Raw genomic sequence first — 19,855 nt, 5'->3', positions numbered from 1 at the left:
TAGAACTTAGAGGAATAAAGCAAGGTATCCATTTTGTGTTTGTTTTGTTTTGTCTTGAAAACCCAGCTGTTCATAGAGAAATCTTCCTTTCATCTTACAAAATATTCTATCGATGTAATTATACCTTACAGAGACCTAGGAATGCAACAGAAAGATACTGCTTATGTTTTCTTTTGAGAGGTTTTTGAAGAATCTACATGTTTGCAGTTCCTAGAAAACATATATTTTAATTAATGAAAGTAGAAATCTACACCCTTGAGTAGGGGTGTAGAGACAGAACTTTAATTTAAGCGCCTTTAGGAAAATTTGAAGGAATCAATTACAGGTAATGTTGGGGTCTCTTATAGAGTCCAGTAATGATACCTTTCTTTACTGGTTTGGTTCTGAACCAATCAAGAGAGAAGACAAAGACTAAGGAGAGAAGGAGGCCAGATATCTCCTCTTTTATTGATAAAGTCTAGGTTGGGGGACTTGGTTATATCTATCTGCAAGCAACTTCTAATTTGGACAGATTTACATGCCCATTTCTGGGCAAAGTTAGACTGAGCTGTGTGTGGGGAGCACCTGACCCCTGGGACCAGCAGAAGAATGTACCTCCTAACAGGAGATTGACCCCCAAGAGAAAAAAGGGAGCTTCCCAATGAAGCATTTCTGTTTATTCTTTCTAAATTATCAATCTAGTAAGTCATTCTACCTCTCCTGGGGCCTCTGAGAAAAGAAGCAGAACAAGGCCAAAAATATTAAACTAATTGAGCTGCCTTCATGTAGAGTGGGGAAGATGTCACAAATATACGCATGTATATTAAGAAAAAAAATATATATATAGGATATCAGCCAAGTGTCTAGCACTATGTTTGGTGCTTTTGAGTATAAAACCACTATTAGATGGAACCCCTGGCCTTTGAGAGTTAACACTGTGATTATGGAGAAATTACTTATACATATAATAAAAATACTCATTTGTACAGTTCCTCATAATTATAATGTACTTCATGCACATCATTGTTATCCCCATTTTAATGAGAAGGAAAGTAAGGCTTAGTAAAGTAAGTGACTCATCCATGATCACACAGGGGGACCTGATGCAGGTATTCTGAATCTGGATCTTACTTTTTCCTGCTACATCATGCCGCTTTCTGAGAAGAAAAATTTTCCTCTGTGAGACAGTGTATGGCAGGTCTGTTGAGTATACAGTAAAGGGCAAGGTAGTTCAGACAAGGGCGCTTCTTGGAGCGACCGTTATCAGGGAAGGCTTCATGCAGCAGGGAAGACTTGAGCTGCTTCCTGAAGAGTATTATGGGTAAGTGGATGGAGTGTGAGGAGGTATCCAGACCAAGGCAAAAGGATCAATGGGAGGTGTGGTGTGAAAGGATTGTAAGGGGCCTTGTCTGCCTACATGGCAGGATCAGTGTTGAGGAACTGTCTGGAGAAAGTATGAAGGAATTGGTGCTATCGATTATCCAACTTTTGAAAGCTTGGAAGAGAGTGTATGCCTCCTGCAGTAGGCATCAAGGAGCCATTGAAAGCTCTTGAGAAAAAGCATGGTTGAAACCCTCTTCTGCGTACATTTTCATGCCCTTTATGCATCTCCCATTCCTGGCTTCTTTTGACCTCTCTCTTAGTTGTATATGAAATTTGGTGGTGGTTTTGTTTTGTTTTTAAGCATTTGTTTTTTTAAAATTAAAAAAAATTTTTTTGATTTTAGAGGAAGAGTACACGTGTGCTCATGAGCTGGGGCATGACGGTGGGCCACAGGCCAAATCAAGACTTGGACACTCAACCAACTGGGCCACAGGCACCCCCAGTGGTTTTGTTTTTACCTTACAGTTTTATTTTCTGATTTTAGTAGGTCACTTTTTATTAATCCAAGAAATCTTGCCATTTCTTTCTTTTTCCATTCTAAATTAACTCCTCCATTCTTTAAATTTTATTTTATCTGCTGCAACTCTAATATTTTATAATTTTAATTTGAGCCACTTTCTCGTCCTTTGTCATTTTAGAGAACAGTATATTACTTTAGAAACAGTATATACATAGCCTGTCACTTCTGCGCTTGATTCATGGCTTTATTTCCATCTTTTCTCCCTTCATCCAAACCTAAGAAATAGGCAGTTTCTTCCTTTGTCTTTCAGGTCCTACCTCGAACACAAGACTTCGATGAACTATATGCTGGCAACACGTCTCTTCCAGGACAGGTAGGGATTTGCTAATCTTGTAAATTTGCTAATCTTATACAATCCCTAGATCATGTGATGAGAAAGTACATATAAAAGAAGGAAAGAGGCTTTAGAAAAGTCTTTTGTAAAATCTCTGTTAGAAAAGGCCTTGCAGAAAACACAACATAGTACCTTGTTGTTCCAGAATTCATTAACTCTCGGCACTTTGTACTATTTCCAGAAGCCACAAATAAACCATAGCGATCTTTAAACAATCTTAACAGATACCCTAGACTTTATTCTTCATAGAGGAAGGCCCTTACTCAGTCCCTTTTTACGTTAGACACAATTTTAACAAGACACGATCATCTGTTTTTCTAGACTAGAAGAGATTAGAATGATTAGATTAGGAAAGGTCAAGACGAGTGGTAATTCACAAAATAAATATACTAAGAGTTGTAAAAAATGACAACCGATAACCTCAATACAAAGGGGAAATAGGGTGAAATGATGGAAAGCAGACATTGGAATTCAAGTAGCACAGCAGTCAGGGACTACTTAGTCCCACATACTTTTGTTGCCCCTGTGACATAATTGTATTGCAGTATAGTTCAGTAACTGACTATCAAAATAAGGAACCTTAGTTATTTAGAGAAATCTGTATAATTTTCAAGGTATGTGTGCTTTTTTGCAGTATTCTTAAAATAGATGCCCAGATTTTAGCCATTTCCTACAATTTCATGATCTGTTATCAGGAAATATATGGGATTTGCCATTTCTGTCTGTAAATTTGTAGTTATCACCACTGATGAAGTAATTATACTGTGTAGCTTCTAATGAAAGAGATCTTTAGATATACTTAGAAGACACAGAATCTCATTTTTCTATATATAACCTGGTTTTTTTCTCTCCTCCCTCACTGCCCTGGAAACTTTTACAAGGCTCTTTTATCTTTAGAGTTCAGCTATTTTACCAACCTGTGTTCTGGTGTGTTACTTTTCATTATTTTGGTTTTGCGGTGGGTGAGTTGTTTCAGACTGAAGATTTAAGTCTTCCAACTGTGGTAGATATTCCCCTCATCCTCTCCTTTCTCTCTTTGTGGAACTTCTGTTAGATGAATTTTGGAACTTTTGCTGTATGTTCCATGTTTTTTTGTTGTTGTTGTTGGGTTGTTTTTTTTTTCTCACTCTTTTGATCTCATTTTTTTTTAGTTAAATTCTGGGAGGCCTCTTGAACTTTTTCTTCTAAAATTTTAAATTGATCTGCAGCCTTATCTATTTAATTCTTCAGTACCAGCACAAGAGAAGGTGGTCCAGTTTACCTTTTTGATTTTGGCAAGTACAGTTTTAATATCCAAGAACTATTTTTGACTTCTGACTTGTTTTTCAAGTTCGTGGGTGTAATGTTAAAATGCTTCTGGTACCAATTCCAGTGTGACCGGCAGGTTCCCCCATGGCACCAACCAGTTGCCCCTGTTGGCATCTGAGAATTCAGTGCAATTCTGACACTGTCTGCCCAGAGCTTAGCATCAGATTGCACAGTTTAAGGATTCAGTCCTATAAGACCGTCATTCCCCACCTCCTCTGCCTTTGCCCTACTTTGGACGCTGTCCCCTCTGCTTCTGACTGACCGGCTACATATTGGAGGTTCCAGCATCCCCCTCCTTGGACTATAATTCAGACACCACTTGCAAGTCCAGGTTGTTACCTGTACTTCTGACTGACTGGCTATACATCAGAGGTTCCTACAACTCTCTCCTTCCTTGGAGTTGATTACTTTGCTAGAGGGGCTCACAAGACTCCAAGAAACATTTCACTTACTAGATCACTGGTTTATTTTAAAGGAATATAACTCAGGAATAGCGAGATGGAAGAGATGCACAGGGCAGGGCATAGGGAAAGGGTGCAGAATTTCCATGTCCTCCCCAGATCTCCATGTGTTCACCAGCCTCGAAGCTCTCCTTTTGAGTTTTGAGGGAGGTGTCATTACAAAGGCACGATTGATTAAATCATTGGTTGTTGGTGATTGAACTGCCTCTGCTGGCCCTCTCCCCTCCATGGAGGTCAGCGGTGTGGGGCTGAAAGTTCCAAGTCTTTGATCACATGGTTGATTCTTCTGGTGACCTGCCCCCATCCTGAAAGAGATCCAGGACATTCCCAAAGTCACCTCATTGGCATAACTAAAGACACCTTTACCATGCTCGTCACTTAAGAAGTTCCAGGGGTTTTAGGAGCTCTGTGCCAGAAATGGGTACGAAGACCAAATGTATATTTCTTACTATGAATCATAATATCACAAGTATTTTTTCACATCTCTTTGACTGTTTTACTTAGTTTGTTGAAAGTTCCTTTCTGTTTTTTGCATTATATTTAATTCTTTATTATATTTGTTCTGTTTGTTCATCTCATTCTTTCTGGTTTGTGTTATTATAATTCCTCATATATTTGGTGATCTTTGATTTTCCAGTTGTTTTGATAAGTAATGGATTGTTTGCTGAGAATAGGTGGTTTGCATGAATTCTTCACAGATTGTATCTGTGTGAACTGACATAGACTCTATGCTTGAAGCTCAACCTTTCCAACCTGGGGTTTCCATGATGGGGAAGGAAAGCAGAGCAAGCAATCTGAGAACCCTCAGCCAAATTAGGAAGCCTTCTCCTTGGGGGGTAGAACAACAAAAAGATTTGAGATGTAATAATATATGTGTTTCTTATTAACAATCCAATAATAAGACTACCATCGGGTCTAATAACCACCACAGTTTCAAAAGTGTGATACGTGTTGGCAAGATTTTGAGATACCTGTAACACCTCTAAAATAATATGAAAAAGAAGATGCAATATTTTTCTTTGGTAACAAAATCATACTAACACTGCTGTGAGCTTTGGTAACAAAATCATAGCACTACATGTATATGAAGGAAATGCTAATTCCGTTGGAAGGAGGATTCATTTCTTTTCCATCCAAGTTGGTATACTCCCTGAATTCTTTCTTCAGGTCCCAGGAACAATACCTGTTTATAAAGCATTCTAGAAACATGAACTTCAGGGCACCTGGGTGGCTCAGTCGGCTAAGTGTCCAACTTCAGCTCAGGTCATGATCTCACGGTTTGTGAGTTTGGGCCCTGCATCAGGCTCTCTACTGGCAGCGCAGATCCTGCCTCCGAAAACTCTGTCCCCCTCTCTCTCTGCCCTTCCCCTACTCATGTGCATGCTTCTCTCAAAAATAATTAAACATTAATAGTAAAATAAAATAAAAACATGAATTTCCGTGTTTAGCAAAAAAAGACCTCATGATTTACTCTTGCCTACCCTTTTAGCTCATCTCTACTTTTCCACGTCAACCCATGGCCAATATCTCTGTATCAGCTTGCTCTTTCATGCCTCCTTCTTCTTACATACTTGCCGCCCCTTGGGATGGCTTTCAGTCCATCCCTAAATTCTTCTAGCTGTGTCCTTCAGCCTCTTACCCAGACTAGGAGGAGGTTCTGTCAGCCCTGCGATCCCTCAGGGGGATTCAGATTCCCACATGGGATTAGAATGGCTTGTTTACTTACTAGCCTGTACTTTACAAGTTGGCTTGTAAGAGCAGGACTTTGTTATATTCATCTTTGTCCTTACCTAGAACATACCACATGGTAGACACACACACAAAAGCATCCACTGAAAAAATGAAATTGTATTTGTTGCAAGCCCTAAAATCTTCTGGTAAGTCTCTTCTCTTCAGTTTGACTTGATATTTTTTCCTCTTAAAAATCCTGTTGTATTAGTGTCAGAATTACTTTGAAACGAATTCCCTCATCATTTCTTTTAGGTTAATTTGGTCTGCCTTTCTTGCTGTCTCCTACTCACCCCTCACCTACCACCCTGCCCTGGCAAACAGGTTCTCTTACCTACTGTCTTCTAGTTTGATGGTAATTTTAACCCTGGGTGCGTATTAGTAACACCTGTGGATTTTGTCAGTCATGTTGATGCCCTGGTCCCAGTCCCAGACTGAAGCATTGGTGCTTCCTAAAAGCTGCCTAGGTGGCTGTAATGTGAAACCACGATCGCATATTACTGAGACAAACCATTATCTGATGAAAAAGCCATCTTGAGGCTTTCTGATGATGACGAGATGACATGTGATGACAACGTTAGAACATTGGCATGAAAAGACCATGTGGGAAGAGAAAGACAAAACATTTTGGTGAAGACCTACTTTTACTTGATTTTCTGTAAATAGAAAATCCTGACATAGATTGCATGTGTCTCTTTTAGAAAAACCAATCCCAATACCAGTTACGTAAAATTTTTGAAATGATAAAAGTTTTAAATGGAGAACAGATTCAAGGGAGCCAGGGGGTTAGGTAGGTAAAAGCTATGTGGTTATAAAGGATGACACACAGGATCCTTATGGTCGTGAAATTGTTCAGTGTCTTGTCTGTGGTGACGTATATGGGAATCTCTGCAGTGATTAGCACTGAGCTAAATATACACATTCACAAGTGAATACAAGTAAAAATGAGGAAATTAAAAAAGAGAGAGAGTATGTGAGAGTATGTGTTAAATGAAAGGAAATTGAATGCGGGATGTTTTAAAGGAAAAACAAAAGCTAATTAAAACATAAATGGCATTCACTTCTTGTGTTAAGAGCCCAGCTCTAGTCCAGAGACAATGGAGAGTAGCTTTTCTTTTTTTTTCTTAAGTAGTTTATTGTCAAGTTGGTTTACATATGATACCCAGGGCTCATCCCAACAAGTGGAGTAGCTCTTTTTTTAAAGGAATTTTTTTTAATTGTGAAAAATATTTCTTCTGAGCATCCTTTTTAAACCCCATGAAAATGAGATTGGTTTCCTTTACTAAACACGGTTCAGTGAAAGTATAAAGAGCATGGGAGTCTCAGACCTAACTCCTGGGTTCAAATTTGAACCCACTAAGCTCCAGCCTTAGGCATGTCACAAAATGATCATATCCTACTCCTTTTATAAACGGGGCTAATAATAACCTTCTTCACATGGTGGTTCTAAAGAATAAGTGTGATTTGATTTGTGACTAAATATAAAAACACAAGTAATTGTTATGATTCTTTCCTAGAATTCATCTGTCCTTTCCCTGTGGGTTTTTAATTGATCTTCTCCATGCTAATGGGACTCTTTTCTTTTCTCAATGCGTTTCTCTGCCTCTCCCCAAAGATGCCTTCCTTGGCATAATTCTGTATTATCTCAGGAGTGTGTGTGTGCATGTGAATTTAGGATAGAATATCAGAACAGTCCTCTAACCCAGTTGTCCTTTCTACTTCTGTAGGGGAAACCCAAGGAGAAGCTTATTGACAGGAAGAACACGGTAACTGACTTTTAAAAGTTGAGAAATTCTTTCCATGTGCACCATGTGTGACCATGCACGGGCTAAGCATGATATTTTAATACAGCCATTTTTGGTTTGGCTCTGCTTGAGTAGTAACATAAAAAATGTTTCTATTGAAACCCTCTGCTGTGGCAACTTTTTAGAAACTAAATTTTGGATTTACTTTTTTATATCTACAGGTATATCATTTGAACTGATAATAGAAGTGTTGTCATTTGGCTGTGTGAGAGACACCAAAGTATAAATGTGATTTCAAGACTATTGTCATGGTAGAGGCAAATAAGTGGTTATGTTTGGCCCTGATATACTTGCAGCATAAACTCTGTGCCTTATGGGACTGGGCAGAATTGCTTCTAGTTTACCGCAGAGCTGAAAGTATGCAAAATACCCATGGCTCTTCATTTTGGTGGAGGAAAGATGGGTCTTAGAGGAAGAGCTGGGATGGCCTTGCTCTACGGAAGACTGCAGCCACAGCAAAAGCTCTGAAACCTAAGCACACAAACCCCCCGGTTTGAGACCTTTATATACATCCCCTTGTGTTCTCCCTCTTGAGAAAACAAAATGGCAATAATAAGAAAGAAACATCCTGTATCTAGTTTTTAGTTTTACATTTAAAGATTCATGAGGATAAACCTGGTTTCTTGCCGAAACCCCTTGAAGCATAAATCTAATTTTTTCTTTTTTTAATGTTTTTTATTTATTTCTGAGAGAGAGAGAGAGAGACAGCATGAACAGGGGAGGGTCAGAAAGAGGGAGACACAGAATCCGAAACAGGCTCCAGGCTCTGTTTATTTATATTTATATTCATCAATATAATTCACCATATACAAAGGGAAAAAAACCCAGCTGTCAGCACAGAGCCCAACCTGGGGCTTGAAGCTGAAGTCAGACACTTAACTGACTGAGCCATCCAGGCGCCCCAAATCTAATTTTTCTTTAAAGAAGGAAAGCATGTGATTGCCATTTAATTAAGGAAAAACTGGGAGAAGTCAAGTTTGTAACTTGTTTCCAAATGAAGTCACAATTTATAAGTTTCCTCCAGTTTCTCATCACAGAAAATGCTTCCTAGAGTACATTGCTATCAATTTGGCAATTAGAGAAAATGAAACAAACGAAAACGTCTTAAACAATAAGTATTTAAAAACCAGTGGGTTCTGGCCTTTCTTCAGTTTTGGCACTCACCTTATATTGTCATCAGATGTTTTTTGGTGTCTAGAGGCATAAGCAAACGAATCTGGCCATGTGCTGTTGCATGAAAGACATATTAATACATTTAAAAAGATGAAAATAATAAACAGTATGGTCTTTGAGCACAGTGGAATTAGAAAGCAGTAACAATAGAAAATCTAATAGTTGGAAATTAACACTTCAAAATAATGCATGGGTCGAGGAAGAAATCATGAGGGAAATTGGAAAGTATTTTAAACTGAATGAAAATTAAAATGTAACATTAAAATATGTGGGATGCAGCTAAAGTCGCGTATTGGGGGAAATTTATAGCTTTTTAAATGCTTGTGTTAGAAAACAGAGGTCTAAATCACTGATCTAATGTTCCATTTTATGAAACCTAGATAAAACCATGTAAGTAGAAGAATGGACATAGTAAAGGATAGGAATCAATTAAATGAAAGGCAAACAATAAAGAAAACCAGTAAAATCTAAAATTGTTCACTGGTAAGATAGAATTCATAAAGTCTTACATAGACTGATCTAGTAAGAAGAAAGAACACTAATTACCAGTATCAGATAGGAAAGAGGGAAGTAATTTATAGATCCTACAGACATAAAAAGGACATTAAGGGAATGTTATTAATAACCTTATTCCGCTGCTTTGACAACCTAGATGAAATGTCTGAATTCCTTAGGAGGGAATACTTAGCAAAACTGATACAAGTTGAAACAGAAAGTTTGAATAGCCCCATATCTATTCAGAATATTGAATTTGTAATCAATAATCTTTCTGCGAAGAAAACCCGAAGCTCAGTAGTTTCCCTTGTGAATTCTATCAAGCGTTTGAGGAAGAACAGCACTGATCTTACATGAACTCTTTCAAAACTATAGAAGAGACACTTCCCAATTCATTTAATGATGCTAACATTAATTATGACACCACAGCCTGACAAAGACATTTTTAATAAGTGTCTGAGGCGCCTGGATGGCTCAGTCAGTTAAGTGTTCGACTCTGGATTTTGGCTTAGGTCATGATTTCATGGTTCTGCTTTCAGTGCAGAGCCTGCTTGGGATTCTCTCTCTGCCCCTCCCTGTCTCGTGCATGTGCTCTCTCTCTCAATGTAAATAACTATACATTAAAAAAGAATATTACAGGCTAATATCTTCATGAACAGAGACACAAAATTTCTTAAAAGAATATTAGCAAATTGAGTCCACCAGTACAAAAAAAGGGTAATACGGATGACTAAGAGAGGTTTTTCTAGTAATGGAAAAACATTGAAAGGTTGGTTTAACATTTGAAAATTCATCGATATAATTCACCATATACAAAGGGAAAAAAACCAGATGACCATTTTATTAGATGCAAAAAAAGCATCTGATGAAATTCAACACATTTATGAGAAAAACTCTTAGCAAATCAGAAACAGAAGGAATTTCTTCATTTGGTAAATGCCATCTATGAAAACTCTATTGCTAACATCATACCTAATGGTAAAATATTGAAGGCTTCCTTCTATGAGTAGTAAGATAGCAAGATGTCCATTTTTGCCATTTGTAGTCACTTTATACTAGAAGTCCCAAGCTGTACAATGAAGCACGGGTTGAGGGAAGAAAAGGCATACAGATTGGAAGTGAAGAAATCAAATATCTTTCATCTTGGATGATATGATCTAGTTAATAGGAAATCTTAAAGCATCTATGGAATAACTACAAGAACATGTAAGTGCACTTAGCAAGGTCTTTGAACCTAATTATTTTTATATACTAGCAGTAAATAATTTGAAGGTGAAATTTAAAATTTTGTTTATGGTAGTGTTTGAAAATACAAATTTCTCAAGGATAAATTTTATAAAAATGTTTAATACCTATACAGTAAAAACTAAATATTCAGTAAATATTACTGAAAGAAATGAAAGATCTCAATAAGTGGGGAGATATGTGATGCTCATGAATTAGAAGACTTAATATTACCAAAAAATGTCCATTCTCCCCAAACTGATCTAAAGATCTGGTGCAATTCCAGTCATTATTCCAGTAGATTATTTGGTAGAAATTCACTATATTTTTCTTCACCAAAGCAGAAATTGACTTAACTTTTTTTTTTTTTTGGATACTTAGAGTATGCAAAGTAATCTTGAAAAAGACTTAGGTTACCTTACTTAAAGAAATACTACAATGCTATAGTAATCAAAACTGTGGCATGTTTATCAGTGGAACAGAATAAAGAGTCCAGAAATAGATCTATATTGATATGGTCATTTGACTTCAATCAAAAGGCCCAAAGTAATCTAATAGGGAAAGGAAACTTGTTAACACATAGGGCTAGAACTGGATATCGTACTTTTTAAAATGAACCTCAACCCCTGTTTCCCAGAAAGATTAGTGATGATTCATAGACATAAACAGAAAAGCTCTTACGATAAAATTTCTTGAGGAAAATCTAGGACAATGTCTTTGGGACTTTGGGCTTGGCAAAAGTTTTAAACATGACACAGAAAGTGGTACCCAAAAAGGAAAAAATGACAAGCTTGATTTTCTCAAAATTATCATCACATACTGTTAGGAAAGTGACCAGACAGACCATAAACCTGGTGAAGGTATTCATCAAACAAAGGTCTGGTGTCTAGAGAATATAACAAACTCCTATAACTGAATAATTAGAAGACAGTCAACCCTCTTACAAATGGGTGAGATGTCTGGACAGACACTTCAAAAAGAAGGTATACGAGTGGCCAATATGCTCCTGAAAATGTGCTTGATAACATTAATTATCAGAGAATTGCAAATTAAACTATGAGATACCACTAAAATCTAGCAGAATGGCTAACATTTTGTCGTTGTGTTGTCCACTTTAAATACATTGCAATTTTGTCAGCTATAGCTCAGTAAAGCTGGGAACAACCAGAAAATGACCGACAGCATCAGATGATGAGGATGTGGAGCTAATGGAGCTCTGCTGCATTGTCATTGGCAGCGGAAACTGGTACACATTCTTCAGGAGAGGTCTGGCAGTTTATCAGCCTTGAAAGCTCCATGCTGAGATCTCTACCCCGATGGAATGAAAAACGTAACCACAAAACGACTTGTCCAAAAACGTTCACAGCAGCTTCATTCATAATATTCCAAAACTAGAAACAACTTAAGGGTCCAACAACCAGAGAGTAGGGGGGCTGTGGATTATTCATAGAGTGGACTAACCCTGAGCCACACAAAGGCACAAATACGGAAACACACAACATGCATGAATCCCTAAAACATGCAGAATGAAAGGAAACTTACAAGAGTTCATACTGTATAATTCCATTTGTAAGAAGTTCTAGAATAGGCAAACCTAATATGTAACGAAAAAACTTAGGACAGTGGTCTCCTTTAGGAGTATGAGGCTGGGATTGACTGGGAAGCTTCATGAGAACTTTCTGAGGCGGTAGTGATGTTAGAGTTCGGGTTATATAGTTCTAGGCATTTGTCAGAATCCACCAAATGGTCATCGAATATTTGGATATTTTGCTGTATACAGTGTTTAGCTCACCCACAAACAAACTAAGCAAAAACAGAAAACCAAAACACCAAAAGCCCTATAAAACAAATACTGATTTCTAGCTATTAATGATATGCATGTTAGAGCCTTTAGGTGCAAAGTGCACTGACATCTGTGTATAACTTTGGAATGCTTTAAAAATTAGATGAATTGATGGATGAACAAGGAAGGGATGGTTGGATATATATGTGCGGAAACAGATATAGCAATATATTTATTGCAGAAACCTGGCAACAGGTACACGGATGTCTGCTGTACACTTTTTTTTTAAATTTTTTTTATGTTTTATTTATTTATTTCTAGGAGAGAGAGAGAGAGAGAGAGAGACAGCGTGAGCAGGGGAGGGTCAGAGAGAGAGGGAGTCACAGACTGAAACAGGCTCCAGCCTCTGAGCTGGCAGTCAGCACAGAGCCCGACGCGGGGCTCGAACCCACGAACCGCGAGATCATGACCTAAGCGAAAGTCAGACACTCAACTGACTAAGCCACCCAGGCGCCCCTGCTGTACAGTTCTTAAAGCTTTTCTGTTTGTGTAAATATTTTCAGAATACAATGTTAGAAACATAAAATGGGGTAGGTGTAGCTAACAGGTATTGTAATTTACTTATAGGGGATTCGTTGTTTATTTAAAAATTTTAATGGTATGTCAACTCTGCGCTGGGCAGGCTCAGGACCATCTCTGATCCAGTGATTGGCAAGACAACCCTGGTCTTTACCCTCATAGAAGTATTAATTCTGTTTGTCAGATTCAAAGTTTCTCCATTATTCCCTACCTCCATCCCTTGTAATACTTAGAATATGTTGGTCTATTCAGAGTTTCTTAGAAGCTCATAGATGTTATTTTAAAATGTTAGTTTTATTTCATTTTCTTTAACTGGCTAAAAATCTATGTTCACAAACGTGTGTGTGAGGAGGTGCAGTGTTCAGTTTTGGGTAAGCTGTCTCTGATCTATTTTTAAAGTTTATTAATTTGCTTCCGGTGTCTGCCCCTGTGTGTCAGGACCGTCTCTGTTCTTGGCTGTTTCCTGCTCTAGAGAAAGCTTCTGGAAGATTTACTGTCCAGTTTATCCACTCAGAAATCTCTGAAACACCTAAATAGACCAAAAGACACAGCTTTTCCATCATGCTTAGAGATTGAAAACTCTCAGAAAGGAGGATGATTCCTTGACCACAAAGAGAATACAATTTGATTTCCGGGGGTTCAAGAGAGACAGTTCACAGCCAACAGATCTTGAGTTCTGAGTATGCAGAGTTAGCCGCCTACTTTAGACACGGACATGGGTACTTCTTTTCTGATTCAATGACTAAGATGCCTCTCTCTCTTTGCTGACCTAGTTACCTTTGCCTGCCCAGTACTTTGCCCACGTCCCTGTTTGGATTGGGCCTGATGCCGGTCACTTCCCTAACTTATGATTTATCGTACTTTAACTAATGCCTAATGTATCTGCTGCCATCCCCTGTCTACCCTATTTCCCATTCTGACCTGACTGAACTTGGCTTTGTCCACCATCTGCTCCCTTCCCTTGTCTGTGCCTCTGACTCTTAACTCCTGACCTGTAATTACCTGTAATTGCCCCCTACCTCCTCCTGTAACTAAGTGGACTCTTAGGGACCAGTTCCTTTTGTTGGAATGTTTGAGACTTGGTATGCCTCAGGGTCTTGGTACCTTTTGACTAAGACTTTCCCCCATAAGTCTTACCTCTGTGCTACCACATTCACAGGCTATCAAACGTTCATCCCCCGTCTCAACTTCTGCCAAATTTGTATTTATTAAATAGCATATACATTTGAAGAATATTTGTATGAGTCTGAGTAAATTATAATGAATAGCAATAAAATAGACCCCTCTAGCCACCACCCAGCTTAAGAATGAAAGTGTTGCCAGTATCTCCCAGTCATCCCTCGGTATAAGGTTCTGGGTAGCACTTTATGGCTTTTGCGGTAAACAGTCAGCCAGTATGACTGAATACTTTAAAAACACTTAAACATTGTCTTCAGATATATTTTTGTTCAGAATATTTAACAAATTCAGACAGGTTCTTAGGGGAGGTTTTTTTTTTTCCTTTTTTTTTTTTAAATGTTTTATTTATTTCTGGGAGAGAGAGAGAGAGAGACAGCGTGAGCAGGGGAGGGACAGAGAGAGAGGGAGTCACAGACTGAAACAGGCTCCAGCCTCTGAGCTGGCAGTCAGCACAGAGCCCGACGCGGGGCTCGAACCCACGAACCGCGAGATCATGACCTAAGCAAAAGTCGGACGCTCAACCGACTAAGCCACCCAGGCACCCCTCTTAGGGGAGTTTTAATGTAGATTCCAATATTCTCACTTACAAAACTTTTTAGAATTCACTAGAGGTACTATACCCAACCTGTTGTTGTTACAGAACTCTGTCAAGCTTAGCCTTGGAATAAAGGATAGTTCTCTGAAGGCTGTAGCTACCATATTGTTTTTTTCCATAGACTGGCTGTTGATGGAGCACCGGAATTGAAGGTAGAGAGTATGAACTCCAAGGCCAAACTGCACGCTGCCCTCTATGAGAGGAAGCTCTTGTCTTTGGAGGTGCGGAAACGTCGACGACGGAATGGCAGATTGAGGGCAATGAGGCCAAAATACCCAGGTACCTGCTGGTGAGCTTATGCCAAAGTCCATTGTCTGGGTTGTGTCAGTCTCAGTTAATCAGCATCTTAGTTCATACTTAATGAATCAGAACCTTCCTCATCACATACGTTTAATTTTTTTGGATAGTCTTTTTCTCTGAAACTTAATTTCAAAAGATTGTAAGTTTCTAAACCTTCCAGTCTGTAAGATTTGTACTGAGGAATAACTGAAGCACATTTTGGCTTTTGCTCTTCATTTCAGCATCACATGGCTAACCACTTGAGATGTAAAGAAAAATAAATAGAAAGAAACACTTTAGCTTAAATTTAATGGAACCCTGAGCAGTATTGTTCAGGCTTTTTATAATTAGGTATTAAAGCTAGTTCATCCCTTGACATTGCCAAATCATATAAATATTTTAAACATGAACAAAGAGGAATTTCTTTCTCTCCAAGATGCTCCCATGTTACAGATCTGTTTGTCATGATTGATTGACTGACTTCCTTCCTCCCTTCCCTCCTCCTCCGACTTCCCTCCCCCACCGACTTCCCTCCTTTGTTGAGCACCTGTATCATGCACGTTGGTCACTAGGGTTTTATGGGTCAATAAAAAAGGGATAGTCCTTACCCTCACAGATCTTCCAAGTCAGTGAAAGAGAAAGATAATGAATAAACATAGGATAGAATAATGTCGCCCTGCCCTTTGTGCCCTTCTGAAAACCTCCAACCCACTGTAGAGATTACTCTACCCAAGATGTTTGCCTGAAGTTGAGAGAGAGCCATTGATATTGTGGTGAGGAACGTGAACTCTAATGGAGGTCATTGTAGGCTCTTAAACTACGTAAGACTGGAGAGCGGCCTGTGTATGCTGTTGATTTTGTGCCTCGATTGTGGTCTGATTTAGAAATGGGATTTTATTAAAAAGATAAAAGGAAGGTATTGGGAGAGAAGAAAATTTAGTCTGTTTTCAGCCACATTAGTGATTCTTCGCATTTAGTGATCACTCAACCAGCTGAAATGAATGTTAAAACTGAGACAGAGAGTGAAGAGGAGGAAGAAGTTGCATTAGACAATGAAGATGAAGAACAGGAGGTTTCCCAGGAGGAGTCTGCAGGGTCCCTTGGAGAAAATCAAGCCAAATACACCCCCCCATTGACTGGTATGGTAGAAAATTCACCCAAAGAAAATGCCGTGAAAGTTTCTGAATGGAATAATAAAGGTGAACAGTGCTGCAAAGTTGAGACTCAGGAGTCAGCGCCTAAACTTAACCTGATGCAGATTCTGCAAGATAACGGCAATCTTAGGTATGTACCTTTTGTAATTATAATAGTAAAACCGATAACTTGTATTGTGTACCAGGGCCTGTGCTGGTGGCCTTACAGCCATTTTCCTTTTTTTACAGTGGTCTTGTGACGTAATGACTCTGATTTTATTACTGTTGTTACTAGGGAAGGATGTAATTACTTTGATGTTATTTTTAATATGATTAATTGTTAAGAGAAGTTACTTGTCCAAGGTATAGTGCTGTGATCCAACCCAGATTTCACTGGCCCAACAAATACTTGTTGGGATTGAGTGTCAGTCACTAAAAGCGCAGAGTTCAAGCAGCTCACGGTTTTGTGTAGGGATCCTTAAAGAGCAGGGGCGCCGATATGGACCAAGTGCTCTTAGAGACAGAAAACGGAGTGACTGATCTTGCCTGAGAGGCCTAGAGAGACATTAGGGAGGTGGCAATATTTGAATCAGGCTTTGGCTGATGAGTAGGATGCCAGGAGGGCTGAGAGGTGACAGCTAAGTGCAAAAGTGCCAGTAGAGGAAATAAAGTCACAGAGATGTGATAGTCTAATCATTCATTCAGCCCCTCAGCAGAAGTTTATCAAGCACCTGCTCCGTGCGGGAATGTGCTAGGCAGTGTAGTGTTACAGTAGAGACCAAGACCGGCTCGTGGGGCTTACAGTCGCATGGGGGTCACTGATGGTAAACAAGGAAACAAGGGAATTTCAGGCAGTAAGTAGGGCAACGAAGACAGAACAGGGAGTCGTGTTAGAGTGTAAATGGGCAGAGGGTGTCTTTAGATTGTAGTGTTCAGGCATGAAGAGGTAACCTTTGAGGTGAGTCCGGAATGATGAGAAGGAGCTAAGTCATGGAATATCAGGGGGCAGAATGTCTCAGGCGGAAAAGCAAGTCTGAAGGCCTTGAATTTGGAATGAGCTTGGAGAGTTTGCGAAACCTGGGCTTGCGAAGTGGAGTTACATGGTGAGAAGTGTGCAATAAGAGATAAGACTAAAGAATTGGACATTATTTGATCATAAAGGGCTTTAAGCAGAGCTGGAATGGTATTTTCTAGATGGATAATTTTTAAGCAGATGAATGATATGGTCAGACCTTGATTTAGAAAGTAAATTCTGGGTGCATTGTGGGACAGTTATGGATAAGAGGAGAACTAAAGGCAGAAAAGTGAGTTAGGGGCTGTCACAGTAGTCCAGAGCCAGAAAGAGGAAGGCCTAGACCAGAGCCACAACTCTAGGAGTGGAGAGATTGGGATGGACCGGATGAAATTTGCGAGTTAAAATTGGCAGGGCTTGGTCTCTGTAGATGTAAGAATCCAGCCTTGAGAGAGGCTGGATTTTTCCAAACTTGGCAAAATAAGGAGCATAGGAGTTGGTTTCGGGGTAAAAAGGAAGTTTGATTTGGGGCACAGTGAGGCGGAAGGGCTCTGGGATGCAGTGGTTCAGGGGGTAGGTGAAGATACCACTCCGAGGGTCAGAGTTGAACATGATCGGGCAGTTGCTAGTTAAGAACTTCAGAGTGAATGAGCCTGTCCAATTCACGTTAGTCCAGCAAGTATAGACGGGAGAAAAGGAGGAGAATTGAGCCCTGGGGAAAACCAGTGTTTAATAGTAAAGAGATAGGAACTAGCACTTAGAAAGGTAAGCATCAGCTTCAGAGGTGGGAGTGTGGTAGAAGCTCCAGAATGAGAGCCCCAAGCTGTAGCATGCTTCAGACAGCCTGCGAGAGCGTGAAGAGTGAAAAGAGACTCCTGCATTTCTGACACAGGGCCAGCCTCTGAATTGTGAGAACCAATGAGTTGAGAAATAAGAAAGCAAGTGCAAGCTAACTTATTCAGAGGATTTGGCAATGAAAAGAAGATGAGAACACATCAGAGAGAGTGAGGACTGAGCTAAGAGGAAAGGATTTTTTTTTTTTTCAAAGATGGGGATTCTGGTGCGTATTCATGGACTAGGGGAAGGGCTTGATGGTAAGAAGACCAGAGATGCAGAAATGGACATACAGATAGAGAAGGGCCCTAAAGGAAGGTGAAAGAGGTCACTGGAGGGATATCTCTTCCCATTAAGTTGGAAAGAAAGCACTATGGGTTGAATGTAGTAGTTAGAAGTTAAAGAGGAAAGAAGTTTAGGTATTTATGCATGATGGCCTTTATTTACTAAGTTACAGGGCCGTTCTTATTTGCAGGGGTGGTGGGTGACATCGGGGTTTGGGGAGCTGTGGAGATGGAGTTAAGGTTTGGAAGAGTGTCATGGAGAATGGCAGTAGGTCTGTTAATAGAGAGCTCGCTGAACTGTTGCAAGACTAAGACTGTCTCTCACTTTTTAGTCTTCACCAACTGGCTGTGTGATCGTGGTGGCCAGTCAGAGAGCTGCTCCATGCCTCAGTTCCCTTTTCTTTCAGGCTAAGGTATAAGGTTAGACAAATGTTTTTCAAACTGTGCTTTCTGAAGGGGAAAAAGGATTCCACTGAGTTGAAATAGAACATTTGAAAACCACTGGATTATATTCTGAGGCCCTTTCCAGCAAAAACATTCTACTTAGTGGTTGTTGAAATTGTTTCTTCATAAATCTTATGGATCTGACTTTCAGTGAGTAAACTGTTGTAGTTGCCTGGTGTGCTAATGCAAATGAGTGGTTTTCAGATTGTTTCCTGTAGCTACTCATGATTCTGCCCAGCATCTCAGTGGCTACTGAGAGAGCTCAAGGAGGCCATGGTAAGGATTCGAGACTCCAGCCCCTAGCCTTTCGTTGTGTATTTTTTACTCTGAGGATCCATATGAGCTTTTATTTTTTAAAAACAAGTTTCACTGGTAAAAATCATTTCAGTTTTCATCCTTTCATCTTTTGTGGTTTGTTGAAGATGCCTAGACAGCCAGTGGGTCCAAATACCTTAGGGGCAGTCTTGGAATTAACAACTTGTTCATTTGATTTGTGGCAATGATTTGCAACAAAAGAATGATTGAAATCTCAACTTCGAAGTGATAATTCCCTTCTCCAATAGACCTTCATGTTTTAGCGTTAGAGGAATAATTAATAAAGTGAGACATTCTGCTACTTTGGAGATATGTGAAACATGCCATTTCTACCTCGTTAGATAGCAAGTGAATTTGTGGGCCAAAATTAAGAATCTTTTTCATTTATTTCATCTTGTAAGTAAATAAATGGTTGAGGGGACAGTGGCATATGGTCTCCAGATGAACAAGTATATAAGTGTGTCCTTGTTGAGAAATTTGAAAATATTGAAAGTAGACATTTGTTTTTTCCAAATCATATGGTGCTCCCATAAACTATCCCTATTAGTAAGAAAGATGTAGCCTTATTTCTGTTTTATGCTTTGAAGATCTTCTATATTAAACTCTCAAGAGCAAATCTGCTTTTCAGCCGGACTCCCCTCTCCTCAGTCCCTCCAGCACATACACAGAAGTTAGACGTAGGCCCTCTTAGGATGTCCAGTTTACTCTGGTCAAGTCCTTCATCCTCACATTGGAGGAACAGTGAATAGAAAGCATTCAGTGATTGCATGTGTGAGGATTGTAAACAGAGTTTGTGTTGGGCCCTAATCTTCACTGATGTAATTCTGGCTAGAGTGTCAGAAGGCCGATCAGCTGAAGTAACCAAAATCTCTTCTGAAGGAAAACAGATCTGCTACAGTTAGCAGCTGAAGTGAAAATCGTCAGTGAGTCTCTGGCCTTTCCATCTTCTAAACCTTAGCTTGAGCAGATTTCCTTGTTTCCAGCCGAGACCACCAAGCAGAAATCTGC

General features: G+C 39.4%; 1 protein-coding gene across 10 annotated transcripts in view; it reads left to right on the top strand.

Annotated features, from left to right (window-relative positions):
- The window catches only part of TTLL5 (tubulin tyrosine ligase like 5), a 279,463-nt gene that overhangs the window by 82,788 nt on the left and 176,820 nt on the right, over positions 1-19,855 (top strand). For 8 of the 10 annotated variants that reach the window (XM_077750800.1, XM_077750799.1, XM_077750793.1 and 5 more), the window contains exons 17-20: positions 2,133-2,195; positions 7,441-7,479; positions 14,668-14,825; positions 15,803-16,109. In XM_077750800.1, the coding sequence (XP_077606926.1) occupies positions 2,133-2,195; positions 7,441-7,479; positions 14,668-14,825; positions 15,803-16,109 (567 nt within the window). The remainder of the gene's footprint in view (positions 1-2,132; positions 2,196-7,440; positions 7,480-14,667; positions 14,826-15,802; positions 16,110-19,855) is intronic. The other 2 variants (XM_077750795.1, XM_077750794.1) reach the window with 1 other exon arrangement.

This window comes from Crocuta crocuta, unplaced genomic scaffold (genome assembly GCF_008692635.1).
Source record: "Crocuta crocuta isolate KB4526 unplaced genomic scaffold, BGI_CrCroc_1.0 scaffold186, whole genome shotgun sequence".
NCBI classification, from domain to species: domain Eukaryota; kingdom Metazoa; phylum Chordata; class Mammalia; order Carnivora; family Hyaenidae; genus Crocuta; species Crocuta crocuta.
This window is presented reverse-complemented; position numbering and strand designations above follow the sequence as displayed.